General features: G+C 43.4%; 1 protein-coding gene and 1 long non-coding RNA gene across 3 annotated transcripts in view; one reads left to right on the top strand and one right to left on the bottom strand.

Annotated features, from left to right (window-relative positions):
• MAPK1 (mitogen-activated protein kinase 1) overlaps positions 1 to 15,569 on the bottom strand; it is a 48,484-nt gene extending 32,915 nt beyond the window's left edge. Inside the window, exon 1 of one of the 2 annotated variants that reach the window (XM_073313322.1) lies at positions 15,263 to 15,569. In XM_073313322.1, the coding sequence (XP_073169423.1) occupies positions 15,263 to 15,405 (143 nt within the window). In that variant the 5' untranslated portion in view covers positions 15,406 to 15,569. The remainder of the gene's footprint in view (positions 1 to 15,262) is intronic. The other variant, XM_073313321.1, reaches the window with a different exon arrangement.
• LOC140898837 (uncharacterized) overlaps positions 1 to 23,838 on the top strand; it is a 78,482-nt gene extending 54,644 nt beyond the window's left edge. The window contains exon 3 of the long non-coding RNA XR_012155121.1: positions 23,030 to 23,838. This is a non-coding gene — a long non-coding RNA (uncharacterized lncRNA). The remainder of the gene's footprint in view (positions 1 to 23,029) is intronic.
• Positions 23,839 to 25,148: the final 1,310 nt, after the last annotated feature.

Raw genomic sequence — 25,148 nt, 5'->3', positions numbered from 1 at the left:
AATGTTTTACTGTGTCATGTGGTACATTCAGGGCTGTTAAATTCCAGAGAAAACTGGGCATGCTGATTTGCAGTACTCAATCTACTTCATGGCACTTAATTCAGGATACTACATCAGTATCTGCCAGAAAGGGAGCTACTTGCCCTCCAACTAAGCAGGAGGCAAGGTGCTGCAATGACAGCTGCTAATTTAGAGAAAAGGGAAAACTGGGAGATGAACTAATTACATATTGTACACTGCATATCTAATTGCAAGTTGCCAGTACTTAAAATATACCCACAAAAAAACCTCAGATGAATTACTTTACCATGCAACAGAGATTCTAACTCAATTCTATTTACTTTACTAGCAACAAAGTATTTTTCAATATTTTGTGAAAAAAAACAAAATAAGTAGACTGAATTTAACAAATTCCAGAAAAAAAACTTTATTTGTATATGATTTTGGTACAACTGAACAACTGAGTCTAAAAACTTGAATACTTTTTTTATTTGTTTCCAAATGAACAAGAAGATAAACTTAAGCTATCATGGAAAATTCTAAAACTTGACTATCTGAAATCTGCTAAAAGAAAATTCTATTAATGTCCTATTACAAGCTATACCTACAAACACAGATAATTTTATCTACCACTGAAGTGCAGCCAGCTCTGAGGAAGAGCCCAGCAACTGTTTTATGACAGTGCCCCTGGATCAGTATGAACAGCATAGTAGAGCACTACAATCATCTATTGCACAAAACCACCCATGCTCTTATTCTTTAGGAGCCTCCTCTCTCCGCATAAGCCTCACAGGCCACCATTATTAACCAGCAACTTGAGACAGAAATAAGAGGACACCGGAATGTTGTAGACAGATGTACGAACATGGAATATGAATAACTGAAACAGAACATTCTTATGCCAGAGCCGCAAGGAACAAGATGTCTTGCTTCTCCATTACTGCATCCACAAAATCTTGACAAGAGAAACTATTCCATGTGATTAGTCTGATTAACTCCAGTTGTCTTCACCAGGTCCAAGTTGAAACTATCTCACAGCAAGGGGCTTTCAATATATCTCAGAAACGAGAACAATTTGTTTAAGGACAGTCTCTCCACAGCTGGGAAGCTATGTCAAAGGAAAGAAACAAAAACAAACCACTTTCCATCCCTTACTATCATCCAATTTTGAAATTGTGGAGACACTAAAGTCCACCCAAACATCTGAGTTAGAGCTATAGTCTGTTAGGCCAGAGAAAGCCAGTGAAGAACGTTTGAATTTATTATTTGGAGGGATAATTATGGCCTCCCTAGGGGAGATAAAGTTTCCAGTGAATAAACATGCTTTCATTTGGCATGTACTCAAAGAACTATTCTTTGTTATTCGTGTTCTTGCCAATTATCACCAAAGATCTGACCTATTCTTTCTGGAAGTGGTCACTGAGAAAGTGATGGCCGACCAAATCCAACAGATCTTAATCTTCCAAGCGTTTGGATCCCAGACAGACTTTAGATCTGGCCACAGCAGAGAAACAGCATCAGTTTTAGTGGCAATTAACGGGCTTCTTTACACATACTACTAGATCTTTCAGCTGCTTTTTATGGATGGGATTTTCAAAAGGGCCTAAGTGATACAGAAACACAAGTCATGCTGACTTACAATGAGACTTACCCACCTATGTCACTTAGACACTTTTAAAAAAAATCATACCCTATATTTAGGCTTGGAAAGATTACATTTTTATTGGTAAACGTTGATTTCACTGTACAGAAACAAACTGATGAAAAAAATATTTCCATCGATAACAGAAGTTTACATATTGATGAAGTAAGAAAAATGCTGCTTGAGGACTTAAAGAGTTTGAATTAAGGATGCTTTGTATATTTTGACATATGATGTTACCAGTGTGTTTTTTAATGGTTATAAAGCTTTAAATTTTTTGAATCTTGGTGTCTACTGTCATTAATTAGCTGATTTCCCATAATTTCCTGCAACTGTAAACATTTGAATTGATATAAAGAAACAAACATTGATATCAACCACTGAAATTACAAAAGAACACCCTCCAAAAAACAAAACAACAAAAAACAAATTATGCCACGCCTGCCTTTATTGTTGAACATGACGAACACTGACGACCACGGGACAAAGGACAGAACAGCTTTAAAAGTTGTTCCATTCATTCCTTACCGGAAAAGCCCAGCAACTGCTGAGCGGAAAACTGGCCTTCTGCCTGAAGGCTGTAAGTTATGATGTACCTCAAGAATCAATCTTGAAACCTCCTTTCTTCAATGCTTATATATAACTAGGGATTGAGAGATGTAAGAGGATCAATATGCTGATAGCTCAGCGCTATATCTTCTTTTCACCTCAACCACACTAAGTGGTTCCCTTTCTCTTTGGATGTCGGAGATAGAAACCTGGATGAAAGATGGTTGGTTTATGCTCACCTTGGTTAACAGAAGTGAGGCTGAGCAGAAGAGGAAGAATTCTGAGAACTTGAGGTCCACGACTATTCTCTTAAATATGGCCCTACCTCAGGGGTGGGCAAACTTTTTGGCCCGAGGGCCACATCTGGGTATGGAAATTGTATGGCAGGCCATGAATGCTCAAAAAATTGATGGTTGGAGTGCAGGAGTGTGTGAGGGCTCCAACTGGGGTATTGATTCTGGGGTGGGGCTGGGGATGAGGAGTTGGGGGTGCAGGAGGGTGCTCCGGGCTGGGACTGAGGGGGATCAGGGCTGGGGCAGGGGGTTGGGGCACAGGAGGGAGTATGGGGAGCAGGCTCTCAGCGGTGCTTACATCAAGCAGCTCCCAGAAACAGTAGCATGCCCCCCTCCGGCTCCTATGTGGAGGCACGGCCAGGTGGTTCTGGGCACCTGTGTGCAGACACCACCCCTGCAGCTCCCACTGGCTGCAGTTCCCTGACGATGGGAGCTGCGGGGGTAGCGCTGGGGGTGGGGGCAGTGTGCGGAGCCCCCAGCTGCCCCTACGCGTAGAAGCCGGAGTGGGATTGTTCCGCTGCTTCCGGGAGCTGTGCAGAGTGGGACGAGACCCTGACCCCGCTCCCCAGCTGGAGCGCCAGAGCAGGGAAAACCCTAGACCCTGCTTCCCAGCAGGAACTCGAGGGCCAGATTAAAATGTCTAGAGGGGCAGATGTGGCCCCGAGGCCGTAGTTTGCCCACCTCTGCTCTACCTACTACTGAGAGTAGTTGTATATTAGGGAGAGATTCCTGGCTGCTACTAGACTGTAAACAGATGCAGTGACTAAGGCCTGGTCTACACTACCAGTTTATGTCAAATTTGGCAGCGTTAAATTGAATTAATCCTGCACCCGTCCACACAACGAAGCCCTTTTTTTCGACTTAAAGGGCTCTTAAAATCGATTTCTTTACTCCACCCCCGATGAGGGAATTAGCGCTGAAATTGGCCTTGCCAGGTCAAATTTGGGGTACTGTGGACGCAATTCAATGGTATTGGCCTCCGGGAGCTCAGTTGTGACCGCTCTGGACAGCGCTCTCAATTCAGATGCACTGGCCAGGTATACAAGAAAAGGCCCGCGAACTTTTGAATCTCATTTCCTGTTTGGCCAGCATGGTGAGCTCACCTGCACAGGTCACTATGCAGAGCTCATCATCACAGGAGATCATGCAGTCCCAGAACCGCTGAAGAGCTCCAGCATGGACCAAACGGGAGGTACGGGATCTGATTGCTGTATGGGGAGACGAATCCATGCTATCACAGACGAAATGCCACAATATTTGAAAAAAAACTCCAATATCATGGAGGACAGAGGCTATAACAGGGACCCGCAGCAGTACCGCGTGAAAATTAAGGAGCTCAGGAAAGCCTACCAAAAAAACAGAGGCAAACGTTCAGAGCCCCAGCCATGCTGCTTCTATGATGAGCTGCATGCCATTCTAGGGGGTGCAGCCACCACTACCCCAACCCTATGCTTTGACTCTGTCCAAGGAGTGGGAGGCAACACGGAAGCGGGTTTTGGGGGCTAGGTAGATGATGATGAGGAGGAAGTTGTAGATAGCTCACAGCAAGGAAGTAGAGAAACCAGTTTCCCCAACAGCCAGGATCTGTTTATCACCCTGGACCTGGACCCAGTACCCCCCGAACCCACCCAAGGTGGGCTCCCAGACCCTGAAGGCGAAGAAGGGACCTCTGGTGAGTGTACCTTTGTAAATATTATACATGTTTAAAAGCAAGCGTGTTTAATTATTAGTTTGCCCTGGCATTCACGGCCAGTACAGCTACTGGAAAAGTCTGTTAACGTGTCTGGGGATGGAGCAGAAATCCTCCAGGGACATCTCCATAAAGTTCTCTTGGATGTACTCCCAAAGCCTTTACAAAAGGTTTCTGGGGAGGGCAGCCTTATTCCGTCCTCCATGGTAGGACACTTTACCACACCAGGCCAGCAGCACGAAGTCGGGAATTATTGCAGAACAGAGAATTGCATCGTATGGTCCCAGTGTGCGCTGGCATTCAAAAAACATCCATTCTTTATCTCTCTGTGTTATCCTCAGGAGAGTGATATCATTCATGGTCACCTGGTTGAAATAGGGTGGTTTTAGTAAGTGGACATTCAGAGGTGCCGGTTCCTGCTGGGCTGTTTGCCTGTGGCTGAACAGAAATCTTCCCTGCTGTTAGCCACGTGGTGGGGGGAGGGGTGAAGCCATCATCCCAGAGAATTGTGTGTGGGTGTGTGTGTTGGGGGTGGGGGGGTTAGTTGGGTTTCTGCTGCACGTGAACCCGGAAACTGCAGCCCCTCCTTTTAAATTGCCAACCCATTTTTAATAGCCAACCCAATGGCTACTTTGTATGGGAAATGAGGGCGCTGCTGTTTGAAACCATTCCCACATGTTATGAAGGTTAAAGAAGCCAAAAGACTGTGGCTTACCAGGGCTGCCTGCAAGTCGAATTCTGTTGCCTGGCCCTGCGTGAGTGATCTCCCACACCAAACCGGCATACCCTCAATAATAGGCAAAATGCGACCTTGTAATGAAAGCACATGTGCTATGTAATGTTAACAGCAAGGTTTACTGTGAAAGAGCATACCCATTGTTCTATGAAATGTGTCTTTTTAACTACCACTCTCCCTTTTTTCCCCCTCCACCAGCTGCATATGTTTCTCCTTCCCAGAGGCTAGCAAAGATTAGAAGGCGAAAAAAATGTACTCGTGATGAAATGTTCTCTGACCTCATGCTGTCCTCCCACACTGACAGAGCACAGCAAAATACGTGGAGGCAGACAATCTCAGAGTGCAGGAAAACACAATATGACCGCAAGGAGAGGTGGCGGGCTGAAGATGGTAGGTGGCGTCAGCTTGCGGAAAGAAGGCAGGAGTCAATGCTCAGGCTGCTGGAGGATCAAACTCATATGCTCCAGCGTATGGTTGAGCTGCAGGAAAGGCTGCAGGAGCACAGACCACCACTATAGCCCCTGTGTAACCAACTGCCCTCCTCCCCAAGTTCCATGGCCTCCAAGCCCAGACACCCAAGAATGTGGGGGGGCTCCTCCGGCCACCCAGCCACTCCACCCCAGAGGATTGCCCAAGCAACAGAAAGCTGGCATTCAATAAGTTTGAAAGTGCTGTGTGGGCTTGTCTTTCCCTGCTCCACCACCCCACCCAGTGCTTCCCTCCTCCTCCACCACCCCTCCTGGGCTACCTTGGCAGTTATCCCCCTATCTGTGTGATGAATAAATAAAAAAATGCATGAACGTGAAGCAACAATGACTTTATTGCCTCTGCAAGCGGTGATTGAATGGGGGGGGGGGAAGGGAGGGTGCTTAGCTTACAGGAAAGTAGAGTGAACCCGGGGGGGGGGGGTGGTTCCATCAAGGAGAAACAAACAGAACTTTCACACCGTAGCCTTGCCATTCCTGAAACTGGTTTTTAAAGCTTCTCTGATGCGCACCTCACCCTCCTGTCCGCTTCTAATCGCCCTGGTGTCTGGCTGTGTGTAATCAGCGGCCAGGTGATTTGCCTCAACCTCCCACCCCGCCATAAACGTCTCCCCCTTACTCTCACAGAGATTGTGGAGCACACAGCAAGCAGCAATAACAATGGGAATATTGGTTTCGCTGAGGTCTAACCAAGTCAGTAAACTGCGCTAGTGACCCTTTAAATGTCCAAATGCACATTCTACCACCATTCTGCACTTGCTCAGCCTGTAGTTGAACAGCTCCTTACTGCTGTCCAGGGTGCCTGTGTTCGGCTTCATGAGCCAGGGCATTAAGGGGCAGGCTGGGTCCCCAAGGATAACTATAAGCATTTCAACATCTGCAACAGTTATTTTCTGGTCTAGGAAGTAAATCCCTTCCTGCAGCCATTTAAACAGACCAGAGTTCCTGAAGATGCAAGCGTCATGAACCTTTCCCAGCCATCCCACGTTGATGTTGGTGAAACGTCCCTTGTGATCCACCAGTGCTTGCAGCACCATTGAAAAGTACCCCTTGCGGTTTATGTACTGGTTGCCCTGGTGGTCCAGTTCCAAGATAGGGATATGCGTTCCGTTTATAGCCCCACCACAGTTAGGGAATCTCATTGCAGCAAAGCCTTCTACTATGACCTGCACATTTCCCAGAGTCACTACCTTTGATAGCAGCAGCTCAATGATTGCATTGGCTACTTGCATCACAGCAACCCCACAGTAGATTTGCCCACTCCAAATTGATCACCGACTGACCAGTCTGGCATTGCAAACTTCCAGAGGGCTATCTCCACTTGCTTGTGAACTGTGAGGGCTGCTCTCATCTTGTTATTCTTGCGCTTCAGGGCAGGGGGAAAGCAAGTCACAAATTTCCATGAAAGTGCCCTTACGCATGCGAAAGTTTCGGAGCCACTGGAAATCATCCAAAACCTGCAACACGATGCTGTCCCACCAGTCTGTGCTTGTTTCCCAGGCCCAGAATTGGCGTTCCACGGCATGAGCCTGCCGCAGTAACACCATGATCTCCAAATTGTGGGGACCGCGGTTTTAGAGAAATCTGTGTCCATGTCCTCATCACTCGTCACCGCGCTGCCGTCGCCTCCTTGCCTGGTTTTTCAGGTTCTGGCTCTGCATTAAACTGCACGATAATGCGCGAGGTGTTTACAATGGTCATAACTGCTGCGGTGAGCTGAATGGGCTCCATGCTTGCTGTGCTATGGCATCTGCTCGGGCAATCCAGGGAAAAGGGTGCAAAATGATTGTCTGCCGTTGCTTTCACGGAGGGAGGGTTGACTGACGACATTTACCCATAACCACCTGCAACAAATTTTTGGCCCCATCAGGCACTGGGAGCTCAGCCCAGAATTCCAATGGGCAGCGGGGACTGTGGGAACTGTGGGATAGCTACCCACAGTGCACCGCTTGGAATGTCGACACTTGTACTGTGGACGCACACTGCCGAATTAATGTGCTTAGTGTGGACGCATGCACTCTACTTTATACAATCTGTTCCCAAAAATCAACTTCTGTAAAATTGGAGTAATTTTGTAATGTAGACAAGGCCTAAAACATACTAAATATCAGCCAACCCCTCCAAAACATACTCTACTATCAGACGTTGTATTCACACATTCTTTCACACCCATTATCTCTAGGCCAGAATACTGCAATGAACCAGGGATAATCTTGACTATAACTCAGAAGCTTCAGCTAACATAGCACATTACCATCTACAATAACATCTACAAACCTTAACCTTTCCTATATCTAGCCACACTAACTTTGACTACACCCCTTTAGTTGTAAGTTTCACCTTTATCAAACAAGATCTGGAGGCAGGTAATTCTCAATAGAAAGCCCTTGACCCTGGGATTCAGTCCAGGAAAAATACACCTGAGCCTGAACTTGACCTCATTTAGAACACAGTGATAGATACACGCACCTAATTTTTCCAGCAGGTGTAGTTTCTGGACTCTCCTCCCATTTGACCTACTGGCTAGGTTTTCCCGCAAACACCAAGCTTACTGTAGATTATATGGGAATGCAAGGTTGCATGTCTTACATAGTCTTTTAGGAAATTTTTGGTTTTTTAAATCTAAAACTCAAGCTATGCCCAGAAACTATAATGGTATTTCAGAAATAGCAAATACTAATACCCAAACTACACAACTGCTAGGTTTTAACAAAGCTACATACATGTCGGGGTTCTGTCTTTGCAATACAACCTGCACCAGCAAACATCTTCCAGTTTTAGTTATACCACCACAACCAATATCCATTAAGTACATATGTTAAAGCTGCTGTATAACTTGATAAGCAAAAAGACAAAATGCCTGCAAACTGGACCATGAAATTTAAAAAAAAAGTCAAGTATATAATGAGAAAGTTACTTGTCAATATTGTAAGTTATTAACAAAAAAACTCGCACTGAAATTGATTTTTAAAATAACCAGAAAATAAATATCCCAGAAGAACTGAAGAAATCCAAAAAGCATTTGATTCAACAGCTTTGGCTTCCTGTGATACTGGAGAAACAGAAATGACAGCATGTCTTTGCTTAAGAAAAGGCAGGAACTGGGAGCAAGTGTGTGTGAGCCACATCTTGCAAAGTGCTCTTTCTTGGCTGACCCATAAGGCAGCTCATTGATTATTAAAACAAAAAAAAAACAACCCACTACACAAGGCCCACTTGGCCAAAGGTAATTAGCACATTGCTAGCTGTAAGAGGAAGGCACAGGTAATAACGGTACAGGAAAACAAATACAACAAGGGCCACAGCGGAAGGGTAAAAATGTTTCCTGGGTCTTTCCAACATAAAAGTCTCAATTTCTCATTCAAAATAAACTTCAGAAGAAAAGGGTGTGTGAAATATAACCAACAAGTTCCATATCTGTTACCTAGGTTTTGTTTGACTATCAGTTACTCTCTGTGGGGTGAGGGTGGGGGAGTGGAATCTGGTCTATTTAGATGGCAACCTCTTTGGAAGTGGGTGTACTTTTCACTCTGTAGTTATATAGTAGTGAGAGCAATGAAACACCAATACTGATTGGGGCCTCTAGTCACTCCCATAAAACAAATAATAAACTTCCATTTTTGACAAATAAAACAATAGAATAGTACTACTCACTGGTGGCTTTCATATAAATTCTAAGTTGAAATTGCCTTGGACTGTAACAGCCATCTACTACATTTCAGGTATAGTTCAAGTTTGAGTTGATGTGAGTAAAGTTTTATACTCTAACAAAAACCTTGTTTCTCCATTTTCTTTAACTGGGTAGCTTAGAAGGAACAATGCTGCTATAAATAAAACTAACTATTTACTAGCATACTCTTTTTAGATGTTTGTTATTTTAAATACCCTCCATTCAAATATCTGTTTGATATAAAGACACCTTTCAATGCCAATATTCAATAACAAGTATTTTCTAATTAAAGACAGCAACATCCAACTTTAATGCCAACCTGCAAGACACAGTGACAAAGAATTTTATGAAAATAATCAATGAATTCTAGTTCCAACAAAGCACAGTTGAAGAATCCGAGACTGCGGACCAGTATACAAGTGTTGTTATGTGCTAAGTTGATAAGACACTATTTTCAAATTTACATTAAAATTATACTCCTACTCAAATAAGTAGGAGGTATGAATTCTTTCTATACAAGCTTCACTTCCTCATCTTGAAAAAAGGTACAATGGTCTACAGCAGCAGGGTAGCCTGTGGCCCTCATGGGCAAATATATTAAGAAAATGTATATTTGATTATGAAACAAGAACATATTCCCTGAGCTGCACTCCTGACTTTTAAACTCAAGAGCTTGACCTGTTCTCTTACTGTGGACAGGTGGAAAGGGATGCTACTTTCCACCACCTCTCCTGCAGCATTAGTGGGCAGCGCTGATGTGGATAGAGTGCGCTGATGTGAATAAAGATAGCTACTGTCCCTTCTCTGCTACACCTGCCTCAGCAGCTCCCCACTGTCCATCTGCTACAACACAGGGGACAGAGGAAAGTAGTTCTGGTAGCAACTTTGCCTGCTTCCCTACCAGGCTGTGGGAACTCCAGGGACAACAGAATTTGCCCTCATATTTCTAGAATGGCACATACTTGTAAATGTTATACTCTACTGCTCTTGCAATGGTCTGTAAGAACAGAGTACCCACTTCAGTTTTCTTGTTTGATTTGTTTTTTGCAGTTTCATATCTAAAAGGTCCAAAATCAAAGACAATATTGCCAACGAATACGTTGTTCAAATTACCAAAGTGCAACAATTAACTAAAATTCTATATAATAAATTCTCAGGACTGTAACTCTCAAACAACTTTGAGTAAAGTAATCGTACATATTTATGATTGTTACCATTAATTAGTTCAACATACATGGAACTGTTTTATGTCCATTTTTCCTCATTGCCATACATGCCCTTCATCTTAAACAAAAAACAATCCCAGTTAATACTCCTTTTAAGTTTTAGTAAAGGGACACTGTCAATTTAAGTCACACTTCTGTCTGACTCTTTTTACCTAAGTTTACTGTAAATGAAAGTTTTACTGAAAATCTTTCCTAGTTTATTTATTGTCAAATGTACGATCTGTTTCACTGTTACCCACACAGGCCCTGATCCAGCAAGCATCTAGACACTCTGGTGAAGACAGATCATTGTAATGTATCTTTTTTAAATTTTTGAATATGAACTACACATTATTCACTTTGTCAATGGGAACTGACAAGACAATCATTTAACTGAATGTTTAAAATTCTTCTTTTTTTTATGTTTGGAAAGGACTGATTAGTGGCAATGCGTGTAGGGTTTTGTGTTTTGTTTTTTGGAAGCCCTCTATATCCCATCAAAATTTACCCCAACATCGGTGTGCATGAAGCATTGCCACAACCACAAACATTTTATGTCAGTTAAAATATAAATGTTTGTAATTGAGAATAAAGGATAAATATTTAAAAGAATGTTCAAATCTCATATCTGTTGGTTCTAAAAGCTTGGGAACAGCATGTTGTGATTGCAACTGCTATGCATACCTTTGAGTCGCTGACATCATATAGTCTAAGTACCGTATAAACTATTGGAACAACTATTAAGTTGAATGTTTAAAACATATATTCTAGTTGAGAAGTAATGATTATCAACAATCTCAGTTTAGAACAAAAGTTTCCTATTAATCCCATTAGAATTGACCCACTGGGAAATTTTATGAGGAGAATTGTCATACATTTCATTTAAAATATCCATCCTCTTTCTTGAAGAAGTTGATTCGTAAAAGGATTTCAGATTTAAGATTTCTATTAGAAGTATTTTCTCTAAAAAGATGAAAATGGATAGATACTAGTACATTTTTCCTATTAGGATGGTGTGAAGCTTTAAGTCAACTTAGGCTCTGTCTACACTAGCACTTTTGTCTCCCACCTGACATAGCCACCACCATTCATTGGAGGTGGTTTAATTATGCTGGCAGGAGAGCTCTCTCCCACTGGCACAGAGTGGCTACACAGAAGACCTTACAACAGCGCAGCTGCAGCAGTACAGCTGTGCCACTGTAAGGTCCATAGTATAGACATAGCTTTAGACATAAGACAGTATCTGTAGACAGATGATGTCCATTCTGTTGAGCCAGAGGGTCAAAGTAATCTCAAAACAGTCCAGGGGCCACAATCAATTGTTTAGGATACATCTTCTGTCCTATGTGCTACGTGGGTGGCACAAAGGGAACATAAAACTCCTTCAAGTTTTCCTGCCGAGTATTTCTTCAGCATGGAGGAATACCCAGAAGAGGGAGAGAAGACCCCAGGGGGCCACAGTGCGGGAGCAGTGGGACTGTTTCTTGTTATCTCCAAGTAGTTTATGGTCAGCCCCTTAGGGACCACAGCCAGCAGGCAAAAGTGAGGCAGCCCCTAGTCCCCTTTAACCTGTGCCAGGATCAGGGCAGAGAATCAGGGAGCTGTAACTGGTGACTAGTTTTCAGCTTTCTTCCACTCTTGACTTCCCTGGTTGACTGTTGGGGAGGAGAACCATCCTTTGGTAAACATTTCCGCTATGCTCAGGCTGAGCCAGTCAAGCTCCAGTCCTGTTCTCCGATAGCACAATCTGAACGTGAATCAAACAGGCACAAGGACGGAATCTAGCCCTTGGAGACAACTGAGACAGAATGTGTTATGCTGGCAAAAATATAACCTTTGAAAATTACAGAGTTTAAATTTAGGGGCATAAGGTTAAGACACAGGTTCCTCTAAAATTACCCTTCAAATCAATACATAATTTATCCTCCTTTACTCTCCAGAATATTGAAAAAGCACACCTATAAAATATTACTTGACATACAGCTCTAATAACTCTGTTTTTACTCTAAATCCTGACCTGGCTATGGATGATTGAGTTAAAGGAAAGCATTTAACTATTATCTCTACAGTTTTTCATACTAGAGAAAATTTGAATGAGAGAACATTTATACAAGCAGCTTACTTGACCAGTATTTTCCTTTCTTTCCTTATCTATTGTTTCAGCTTTGTATTGATTAAGGCTTTGCTCCTGAACATACTCAGTTCTCTCTGTTTGACCCAGCTGTGAAGCCACAGTCCTCTGTTTACAATATCGCTGTCTTGTCATGGAAGGTTAAAGTGGTTGTTGCTTCAATTTAACTTCGCTAAAAGACTAACATGGGCCATGAGAGCGTGCTTGTTTAATTGAACTCACAGCTTGGATAATTTACAAATATAATGAGAGGTTATGAAAAACACACCAGGTAGCTTTCACAACTCTTCAGTCTTTTACATTTCTGCATTATGAAGCCATGGCACTATATACTGATAAATATGATCTCTCAAATGTTATATATTAATTTAGTCTAGAGTCGCAAGACTTTAGTACCATAGCTTTACTAATTTTATCTCACTGAAAAAATTATAAATCTACTTCTGAAGCTTTCAAAAAAAATCTGATGACATCTTCTCCCCACCCCCATGAAAATGCCTCCATAGTGTAAGAATTGCACACACAGCTTTGCAAGCAAGGCAAAGCATGAAACATCAAGTGTCAATCTGCATCATGAATATACTTCCAGTTGCTTGAAAGTAATCTTATGTAATCATAGTAGTTTGTGTTCCTACATGTTAACAAACATTAGTTGCTATGACATCTCACTAGGATACATGCAATCCAACACTTTCCTTATTAAATATGCAATACAAATTTATAATGTTTGTTTCATGTCCTTTCACACTTGAGACTGTACTGAACAACAGCAATTAAGAAATTAATACCCGATATAGCGAATGCTTTAACTTCTTAACTCCATAGGGGGAATACAGCAGCTCAACAAACCATAGTGCATTTGGAACAGTAGGGTCTAACATTTTTATTTTAGTCCAAAAACACTTGTCATTAATTGTATATAAAATATATTAATGTGTTGAGTTTTTAAGATAAAAAGGCTACCTTATACAGACATTGTTTGAGGTGAAATGGAAAATTTAAGGTTTTATCTCAAGTCACTAACCAGACATCCAGTCGAGGGAGGAAAAAAGTAATATGTTCCCTAGTCCTGCCCACAAACCACACCCCATTCACCTGTGAAGCCAAAATATTATGTTATTACCAGTAGACTGTGTACTCTTCGTAACATTTCTCGCAGCCTTTGATCAGTAGTGAAATAGATAAGTTTGAAGCTAAATTAAATTTCACCATTGTTAGCATCCCACTTCGATAAATGGGGCAGTATACATTTAGAAGTACTTAGAAGTACTATTTGAGGCTATCTTCAACCTCAGACAAATGTCAATGTGTGGTTTACATTCAGAGTCTATCTACACCAAGGGTATTTGTACTAGTGCAGCTACACTGCTCCAAACCCCTCAAAGTAGATGTTCTGAACAGGTGTAAAACTAGGCTTGCACTAGTAAAGCTTATTCTGGTTTTTGAGGTAAACTGCACTAACAAAAGCCTCGTATTAAAATCTGTACAGTGCATCCACCTTGGTGATTTACACCAGCGTAACTGCATTGGTACAAATATATATACACAAGCATAAACAGAACCTCAAATCACATTTTGAAAGTTATCACCACAACTAAAAGGGCTAATGTCACAATCCAGTAAAAGCACTTAAGCATACGATTAACTCCTCGGCGAATCCAGGCCTAAATGAAAGTTTAAATTCTGGAATACAAGGTGACTACCTCTCATGGAGCCATCAAAAGTCAGCATAATTCAACCCCTGAATTAAAGGTTATAGCTGTAAAAAATTTTTTTGAATATGTAACTAAAAAAGTGATAAATCAAATTTATTTCAAAACATACCCAGTCTTTTAAAAATGAAATGTCATAGAAAGACAAAGTGCATTCCAAAGGAAAATCAGCACAGGGTTTGAAGGAAAGTTATTAATCCTGTTTCATTTGCAGACTTGAAATCAATTCAGGAGGTAAATTTCTTTAATCCACTTTACAGACGGAAAGACAGACACAAATGGGATAAACGATTTAAGCAAGGTCACAGAGCAAGGCAGAGATACTCTTGTATCCTAGCCACTAGACCATCCTACCACCCACATACATGCATCAGCTCAACCCAAACTCACTACACTACTAGAAGATAAACACCTTAACTTGCTCAAATACATCTGTGCATTTCACATCATTCTTATAGCCCCTTTAAGACAGACGATATCAAATAGTTGAGTGCACACATTCACTTTGCATACATGTTTGCGTTTTACTGTGTTTCACTGGAAGTCTCTGATACAAAACAGTTTCAACTATAACGAAGAAAAATGTCACCAATCTATGAGGTTTACTAGGCTAGACAAAGTGACTTGCCATTACTGGAGGGGAGGTGTGGCAAATCACAACCAAAGAAGAGAGACTTGGGGGTAATAATTCCTACACACAGAGTCTCTTTTTTTGTTTACCCAGTGTGGTCTTGGGGCATACAAGGTGAGCCCTAGTGCTTATAATCAGTCATAGTCACGATTTTGGTTACCTTTTCCATTTTAAAAACACATCACCAAGAAGGGGGTGGGGGGAGAGAGTTAAACCAACCTAAGAGACAGTAAACGGGAAAAAAAAATTAAGCCTTGAAGCAGGACTGGAGAAGGAAGGGGCAGCGACTGGGGCTAGGAGTCAGAGAAGAGGGCAAGGGAAGCAAGCGGGGGTACGAGGCAGCAGCAGGCAGGGAAGAGGAGCAGGATGCAGAGATGCTTAAGCCCCGGCGGGAGGGCCAGGAGGCTGGGGCCGCGGGCTGTTCCCTAGCCCCCGGGAGAGGCTGCGGGCCAGGCTCGGCGGGCGGGGCAGGGCGCTGCCCCGGCTCGGCTCGGCTCGGCTCCCCGGCCGGTACTCACCAGACCATGCCATAGGCCCCCTCCCCGATGTAGGAGAGGTTGACGTAGCGGGGCCCCACATCGAACACCTGGCCCCGCACCATCTCCGGACCCCCGGCGTTGGCCGAGCCGGCCGCAGCCCCGGCCCCCGGTACCGCCGCCATGTTCTGCGTGCCGGGAACCGCTATGGAAGGGGGATGTGGTCGCCTCCGGTGCCCGCGCGGCCGCTGCGCTCAAGAGGGACCCGCTGCCGCCCGCTCCCAGGCCCGCTCGCCGCTGCTGTGAGGAGACAGAGGCTGAGGGGGGCGCGCGCGCACAGACGGGAGGAGGAGGGGACGGAGGACTCGCGCACACAGCAGGAGGAGGAGCGAGGAAACCAGGCGCGAGAGGGACAGGAGGGGCGGGGCTAAGGGGACTGCGGTAACTTCAGAGCCGCAGCGCCACCGAGGGGGCGGGGCCGGGTAGGTCACGTGGCCGGCGTGCCTGCTGAGCTGGGAAAGCGCTTGCTGCAGAGCACCATTCGGCGTCCGGTGACGGAAGCCAGCCTGCCAATGGGCCGGTGCCTGCGCTGCTCTGGGGCGCCACCTGCCGCGCGCCTTGTCAGTGCCCCTGGGCTGCGTCTCCAGAGCGGGGCGACCCCGCACAACTGGGGCCTTGAATTCTTCTGAGGCAAATTGTTGTCCGCTGTCAGTGAGTACAGTGGCCGGGAGGGTGCCCGTGCCTCTCACACAGGGGGCCTTCAGTTGGCCAATCCCTGACATGCTTCTTATACCAGGCAGAGTTAGGGCATTGACCGCCCCACACTGTGAATAGTAATTCCCTGTACTCGCCTACTGCTTTTCCCTGAAGGTGGATAAGTCTGCTCCGCCCGTGTCCCCTACTTGGGTGGGGAGCTCTTGCAGTAACCGAATTTCCTTGGGCGGGTGGTTATCGCCTGACCGCTAGATGTCCCACCCTTCTGTCAAGGAGCAGAGCTGTGTATCAGTTCTTGGCCAGTAAAGACTCTATCTTGGCCAGTAAAGACTCAGAGCCTATCTGAGGTAGCTGTCAGGGCCCAGGTGTGAAGCATGTGTCTTTACGTGACGTCCTTACGGAAGGAGATGGGAACAACAGCTCTCTGTCTTCGAAATACGATTCCAACCTGCATAATCAGCTCATCTTTCATTTGAAAATATGGTTCTGCACCTAGTGATACGTGGCTTTTGTCTTCTGGCCACCCTGCTAGTATTGTTCTCTTGACTGCTTATAGTTAGGTGTCCTTTTCTTGAGCCTCTTTGATCCCATCAGCTTCGCTGTTGAAACGGAGAGATAGTGCAGCACGTTCATGGATTCAGTGTCCTGATCCCCTTCCGCCAGCCCCCGATGCTGGCTCTATATGCCCTGCTCATGGTGTCAACTAACACCAGTCGTCATTCCCGGACAATGTCTGATCTCTGCCTGGTAGTGTTGGAGGCACATCAGCATGCGCTGCCATCTCTTTGGAGCACGAGGAAGGTACTTTGTCATGATTGTATCTAGGGGTTTGTGGTCTGAGTGCACGATTAGTGGATGACCATAGGAGTGCTGATGGAATTGCTCCACTCCAAATACCACAGCCAGCTGCTCTTTTCCTATTGAGGGGAGGGATAGCTCAGTGGTTTGAGCATTGGCCTGCTAAACCCAGGGTTGTGAGTTCAATCCTTGAGGGGGGCCATTTAGGGATCTGGGTCAAAAATTGGGGATTGGTCCTGCTTCAAGCAGGGGGTTGGACTAGATGACCTCCTGAGATCCCTTCCAACCTTGATATTCTATGATTCTATTTGGGCATACCTCTGTTCAGTTTCTGACAGCACTCTGCTGGCATAAGGAAGTGGTTGCTTCTGAAAAAGAGCTACACCCAATCCTCTCTCTGATGCATCACACTGGAGCATCAGTGTCTCTCCTGGCTGGAAGTGCTTCATGTGTCTCAGTGTATCAAATGCTTGCTCTTGAGGAACCGTCCAGTCCCACCCAACATCCAGCCTTGTGAGCTGACTTATGGGGTCTGCTCTGAAGCCAGGTATGGACAGAACATTTATCATTCTTAAGAAGCGCTCTAAGCACTAGAGCTAGCATGTCTCTTGCTGCCTTAATCTTATTGGGATCTGCTCTCAGTCCTTCTGCTGTGAGCTGAGGTCCAATTAATGTCACCTCACGTTATTTGAGGTACATTTTTTCTTGGTTTAGTTCTTTGTTCTTGTCCCTGCATTGCTGTAGAAAAGCTTGTAGTTTTCTGTCACATCTTCACTTGGGTGAATCTTCTCTTGAACACCTCTTGTACTGGGCTTATCCCCATCAGCACACTCAGCCATCTGTAGTGACCAAATGGTGTTACAAAGGATGTTAGCATGCTGGACTCTTTATGCAAAACCCATTTCTCACATCACAGACTGAAAAGTTCTGGCAAGATGTCATCAATTGTGGGCAGTGGATAGTGGTTTCTTTTCAATGCCTGGTTCAGTGGCTTTGGGTCTATGCAGATGCATAATTTGCCTGAGGGCTTCTTTACCACTACCATGCTGCTTATACAGGCTGTACTGGCCTCTACAGGTGCTACAATACCCCTACTCTGCAGATTTTTGAGCCCCTTCCATATTTGATTATGTAGTCCCATTGTAATTGTCCTTTGAGGTAAGCACACAGGTTCCCCGGGGGAGGGAGGGGTCTACTTTCAGGAGAAGCATTCCTTTGCGGCACCTGTAGCCTTTGAAAAGATTTCCATATACATTTAAAATTGTCTCTATTATCCATGGGACTCTGCTTTTTGCTTCCTGCACTGCAGCTATAAAATTCTGACACTGTACCCTAATCAGATCTATGCCTTATACAGTAAGCACCTTAGACCCTAAGACTATCCACCACCACCAACTGCAGTTGGTACTATCTGTTATTTTTTAGCTAGTTACTGTGAGGTCACATTTTCCTATGGGCTGTTTTATGCTCTCATTCTACATTTTTAGATTGTGCCTGCTGTTTGTAATAGGTGTTTTTGAGTCCAATTCAACCCAAGGAATCACATTACAGTAGGCCCTGCTATCCAGTTGAGATTGCACAGGGCATTTTCCTATTAACATTGTTGCATGCATGGAGGTTGGTATTTTCACGTGTTGCTTTTCTGTCCCAACAACCTGAACCTAGTATTCTCTCGGACTTAAGGAGAGAATCATGATGTCATCGCTGCTGTCTGATGTCCCATCCCCCTCTTGTACAAGTCTGACTAAATCTTTCTGAGACTTTCCCCGGCTCTTGCACGCACTGCTAAAATGATTCAACTTGCCACATTCCTTACAATGCTGTGCTAGTGCAGGGCATTTCTCCTCTGCCTGCTCATGCTGTCTTCCACACTTAATGCATCTCACCATGGTCTGGAACCCATGCCATCTGCTCTCCTTTGCTGCTGTCTCACTGCATGCCCTTCTGGGGCTGTTGTGCCTCCTAGAGCTTTTATCCTTTCTCTTGAGACTGATGTCTTGTGACAGATGTCTAAGCATCTGTCTAACGTGAGATCGTCTTCTCGGAGCAACCGCTCCTACAGATTGTGTTCCCAATGCTGCAGACTATTCTGTCCCAAATTAGGAAGCCTGTCAACTCCCCTAAAATTGTATGTTGTAGCCAGTGTGCATAAGGCAATAGCAGAGGGGTCTAGCCCATCCCCTTCAGATTGGTCTCTAGGAAAAGCCTGTGTCATGTTACAGTTTCATTCTGCTTTGAGAAGCAATAACTCCTAGGACTGCTGTGAGGCTTGAGGCAGTGGTACACTTCCGAGTAGTGCATATCTGTCTGCATTGTTCCCCAGTAAGGTATGATAATAGTTTTACTTTACTGCTGTCATCAGCCTCCTGCATGGCCAGGTCCATCCACCAGCTCTACCACTGGGGTACCCATGTGTCTGCAAAATCCAGGTTTCTGGGGAACTTCAGATTGAGTTCCATGGCTCATGCAGCCAGCTGCAGCACTTCAGAGAACTCACAGCTCCAGTGCTGCCACCGTGTTTCATTTGCAAAGAGTGAAGCTGAACAGCCCAACTCCATCAATGTACCACGGTGTCCTATTATTAACAGTCCCTCCAGGGGACATGGGCCTTCTGACTTCAGTTCTGGAATACATCTTCCCTATTTTACGTACAAACACTAAAAACAAATAATTGATGCCCAGACCCTCTCCCCGCCCCTGTGTCCCTTCAGCCAGTGCTTGCCAGCACATGGGCGAGTTGGGGTCTCATCTTTATCGGAGACTCAGCTGGTTATATAGTCTTTGAAAAATAGTGCTTCTGACCCACTTTGCCTGGCTTCCTATTGGCATTCCTGCCCTGCCTATTGCTGTCTCTCTTCTCTCCACCTCAAGGGACTCCCTGCTTCTACCACTGCACTTCTTTGATAATTCTGTCTCTCTCCCACCACTGCCTACATTGTCTTGCCATTGCATATACCAAGTCCAACCCTTCTCCTGTCACCAATTGCCCCAAACCAACTTTCATTCCAACTAGCCCGTATCAGCTCCCCCAAACCAACTGTTATTCTCAGTGGCCACTCTCTCTCAACTGCTGTGGAACCTTTGGATTCTAACATGCCAGGCCTCCTCATCTTAAAGCAAAACATTCAGCTCCCTGTTTGAATAGCAGTCAAGAGGAAAAGAATATCCCTGTTGCAACTGTACATACTCTGCTACCCCAGCACTTCCATGGATCGCCTTCCATGCCAGAATGCACAGCAGGTGTCCCGGTTTCAGATGCAATACAATCCTCCAGTCAGTTTAGTACAGTGAGAAATGTTGTGTGTGACTGGAATAATCTAATGATGAAAAGCCAGTGTTTAATACTCATTCAGCCATATGGTTTATTGTATGTGTATTTAAGTGGAACAGTTAACATTGCTTTGTATGAGTTATTTTTTCCTCATGTCTAAAACTCTTTGTTTTTCACACTATTTTTTCCACTTCAGGAACCCGGCATTACTTTTCTCAGAAATTTTAGACATCTGTAAATGTGAATAAATGTTTCAGTAAATAAAAATAAGATTTAAAATGTTCCCTTAACACCTTTAAAAAACAAAATTATGCTTACAGTTCTGAATATATACATAAATAAATCTGTCATCAGCAAGTGTAAAACAAATGCTTATAGGAAAAATCTAACAACCAACCAGTAATAGCAGCTTTAATGCAAAATTTGATTAAAAACTAGTGTATATCTAATGTATTTCCCCCTTCCCTAGGATATGTCAGATCAAAAACGATGCCAATAAGGCAGACCAATAAGTGTTGGAAAGTCAGCCACCTCCCGACAGGGTGCAACTATGTTCAGCCTGGACATGTGTCCAAATGCATGTCTACGCCAATATATATAAATAGGATCATTAGCATTTCATGTATATATTTATTTTCATTACCTAGTAGTTCATACTGGGTCTTTCCTTTCATGAAGGCTGTCATAAATATAAAGGGAAGGGTAAACCCCTTTGAAATCCCTCCTGGCCAGGGGAAAGCTCCTCTCACCTGTAAAGGGTTAAGAAGCTAAAGGTAACCTCACTGGCACCTGACCAAAATGACCAATGAGGAGACAAGATACTTTCAAAAGCTGGGAGGAGGGAGAGAAACAAAGGGTCTGTGTCTGTCTGTATGCTGGTTTCTGCCAGGGATAGACCAGGAATGGAGCCTTAGAACTTTTAGTAAGTAATCTAGCTTGGTATGTGTTAGATTATGATTTCTTTAAATGGCTGAGAAAAGAATTGTGCTGAATAGAATAACTATTTCTGTCTGTGTATCTTTTTTGTAACTTAAGGTTTTGCCTAGAGGGGTTCTCTATGTTTTTGAATCTAATTACCCTGTAAGATATCTACCATCCTGATTTTACAGGGGGGATTTCTTTATTTCTATTTACTTCTATTTTTTATTAAAAGTCTTCTTGTAAAACACTGAATGCTTTTTCATTGTTCTCAGATCCAAGGGTTTGGGTCTGTGGTCACCTATGCAAATTGGTGAGGCTTTTTATCCAACATTTCCCAGGAAAGGGGGGGTGCAAGTGTTGGGAGGATTGTTCATTGTTCTTAAGATCCAAGGGTCTGGGTCTGTAGTCACCTAGGCAAATTGGTGAGGCTTTTTACCAAACCTTGTCCAGGAAGTGGGGTGCAAGGTTTTGGGAAGTATTTTGGGGGGAAGGACACGTCCAAACAGCTCTTCCCCAGTAACCAGTATTAGTTTGGTGGTGGTAGCGGCCAGTCCAAGGATAACGGGTGTAATATTTTGTACCTTGGGGAAGTTTTGACCTAAGCTGGTAAAGATAAGCTTAGGAGGTTTTTCATGCAGGTCCCCACATCTGTACCCTAGAGTTCAGAGTGGGGGGAGGAACCTTGACAAAGGCCATGACCCTGCAAAGGCTTACATATGTGCTTTAAGCACATGGATAGTCCCATGAAGCCTATTCATGTGCTTTAAGTTAAGTACATGACTAAATCTTTGTGGGCTCAGGCCTTAAAGGGGGTACTTATGGCAAAATCTCCATTGGTGCCTGGAAGTAGGAAAAATACCTCCCTGAACAGATGCAATAATATGCTGCAAAAACACCATTAAGAACAGTAAAGCCATACAAAGATGCTGTATTTTTTTAAAAAGACACTGGGAAATGGTTAATAATTATAATGGTGAAGTTAAACACGCTATGGTTTGGACTAACTTTTCTGCCATATCCATTTCGCAGCTCACATAGATGGGTTTATCCTAGAAGCTGGGTCTGGAAAGCCTTAACTTTGTCCTGTGTGATATGTCCATTTTAACAGCTCACTTTGTGTTAAGTGCAGTACTATTGAAAGTACCTGTGAGCCCTGGAGATTGAAATTGTTTGCTTATCCACAGAACAGCAACATGCATCTTCCCACTCATGTGCCTGGAAAGGTGGAAAGGTAGTTTAATCTCTGTGCCCATTCAGAACCATAGCCATCTCTCCTAACCCTGCCATCACTGGGAAGGAGGTTTGAGTTCCACATGTGCCAATGGGACAGAGCTTGTCTAAGAGTGTGATACTTTTGCTGGAGCAGATCAGAATGATCAGGAAACTCCACACCTTCAGAATGAAATGCAAATATCATATATTTAACATAGCCTTCCCCTGGTAATTTTAAAAAGCCCCAAATCTGTGTGTGGGTGTGGAGGGAGAGAAATGTGAAGTCTTTTAAAAAGATATATTTTAACTTGTAAGGCACTCAGATACCATGGTGATGAATGTGATCTAAATCTTAAAGACATTAGATATGAACACTGGTCCACTGGGAACTATCCTTATACTCTTAAAGAGCATCAGATGCTAACAACTTCTAGAGACTACTAAACTAGACTTGATTTAAACTGGTAATCTAGAGCTGAAAACCCCTGGGCCTGACTTTCATTTACACTAAGGCCACTTTACACCATATGACAAGTGTAAAGTGGCCTTAGTGTAAATGAGACTCAGTTCCTCTATATAGCCAATGCCCATAGCCGTCCTGTCCTCTCATACAGTAATTCAGTTAATACCAATATACAACTTGACTCAGTCTAGCCAACTGAAAACAAAAATCTGATTTACTGTTTTCCCAGCATTTAATTATACCTTTTTAAAAAAAAAAAATAATCTTTTTTTGTCTTCCTTGCTCACCCAAAATGCTCATTGACTTCAATGGAAGTTAGGCTGTACAAGGAAGGCAGGAACAGGACCTAATTTGGTAAATATTTAAATTAGTCATAGCTGCACGTTAATACAATGTATCTAAACTCTGGATTCTTTTTATTTTCATGCAGGTCCCCACATCTGTACCTGAATGACTAAACAGAAGTTGGAAAACATAAAATCTTACCAATCATAGGACTATATGGACAATAGCAACCTTGTCTTAATTACCTAATAGAATTCTGTATATCATTCTTTTATTCCTTGTTCTAGGAGCAAGCTTGTACAGTCATATTTTTGTCAGACTCACTGCTCACAAATAAGCCATCAAACTGCAGCTTGGGAGCTTGGTTGCATTAGCAAGTCAATGATACATTTCCTAATTTTGTGTGAGTGGTTTACAATTATATTTTAAATATTAAAAAGATCCATTTTAATGCAGTCTTAAAAGCTTATTGCATAAGTCTCACCCTTGTAATTAATATGCTGATATTTGGCTGCCATCTGTATGAAATTAAGCTTTTATTTTACGACAGTAGCAGCCACAGCATTCAGGCATTGTCCTGTACTTCAGTAATGGAAATTTCCCAGCCTCAAAGCACACTCTGTCTCAGTCAGCTGCAATAACTATCTGAGTAATTTCAATATTGTTGAAGGTTTTGCTTGTCTTTAATGTTATCTAGATCTTCTAACTTCTGTAAACTGACTCCTTATGAGCCTTCTTCATCTAGAGACTGAAAATTCAGTAAACAAGCTGAAACTGATAAAGGAATTGAAACAGCCAGATAAAAATAATTACACAGGGCCAAGGAGAAAAAAAACATAACAATATGTATGTAAAATGTTATAGTGGCTCTTAATGTAACCAAGAATCTTGTATGTGTGTGTAGTTTTCCTGCACTGGAGTTATGTTTGAAGGCAGCAAGATTTTAAAGGAAAAAAGCCTCCATTAAAATAATATAATGTATAAAATCAGCCTCTCGCCCTGTTTATCTCTTGTAACATTGTTAGGCAAACAATACAATATAAAAAAGGAGAAAAAGCTCTAGATTTGTATTATTATTGTTATTCATTTTCTCAATGCTACTGAGGGTCTGTGGGTTACAGACATATAGTAAAAGACATAGTCCATCCCCTGACAGTTGTCAGTCAAGAGGTAGACATGACAAGTGATGATCACAAGCAAAGGTGGGGGAGTACAGGGCAAGGATTGCAACACGAATGTTGGGTTTTTCAGGTTGTCTATGCATTGCATTTAAAAATATTTCTTGTTTGTAGCTGTTGGACTTGAAGGGGGGGGAAATGCGGGACTGAGTTAATAAAAAGGAGGGTGGAGGGAGAAGAGGCTGAGCCTGGTGGAGATAAGCTGAATGGGGGACAGGTAAGAGTGAGAGAGGGTAGTAGCAGAGATGTGGTGGTTGGGGAGGGGGGAGGAGCAGGAGGACCAGGCTGTTAGCCTCAATGACAGATTAGCAAATACGATACTGGAAGAGAGAAGATAACTACTGAAGCTGATTGCATTAGAAAGCTGCTGGTTTGGTGGATATTTAGTGCTTGTTGAGAGGACTGCTTGTGTTGCTGCTGCTCCCATTTATTGACTGCTTCCTTCAGGGCTGCTGCCGGATGGTTACTAATGGTGTGCTGTAAGGCATCAGTCACTGAGACATCTAAGGCCCCAATCCTGCATCTGGCTCTGTATGGGTGAAGCCCCTTTGAAGTCAGCAGCACTTTGCCTGTGCACATAAGTCCATCTACATGGAGCCAATTGTAAGATCAGGGTCTCAATGCTAAAACTTTTAAATAACTTACTGGAACTTGATTTCAAGTAAGATAAAGAGGGTGCTATCACCATTAACTGAGCCTCTCATAAATCAGTAATGTTATTTTATTGTCTCTACAGTGCCAAAGATGTGTATGGTGCTTGTCTCTTGCAGTTATATCTGGCTAAAGTGATAGGCACTCCCTGTTCAGAAACATACACAGCAGGATGAGGAAAGCACATATTGCAGAAGTGGGATTTTTAACCCACAAAAGCTTATGCCCGAATAAATCTGTTAATCTTTAAGGTGCCACCAGACTCCTCGTTGTTTTTGTGGATACAGACTAACACGGCTACCTCTCTAATATATTGCAGTAATGGCATTCACAGCTTTTCCCATACAAGTTATTGGGGTTCACATTCAGCTCATGGTGATATAGTGACAAAAGCTGCCACTTGACAGCTGGTTCGTAACCTATGTGAAATGAGTA

Source organism: Lepidochelys kempii, chromosome 15, assembly GCF_965140265.1.
Source record: "Lepidochelys kempii isolate rLepKem1 chromosome 15, rLepKem1.hap2, whole genome shotgun sequence".
Lineage (NCBI taxonomy): Eukaryota > Metazoa > Chordata > Testudines > Cheloniidae > Lepidochelys > Lepidochelys kempii.
This window is presented reverse-complemented; position numbering and strand designations above follow the sequence as displayed.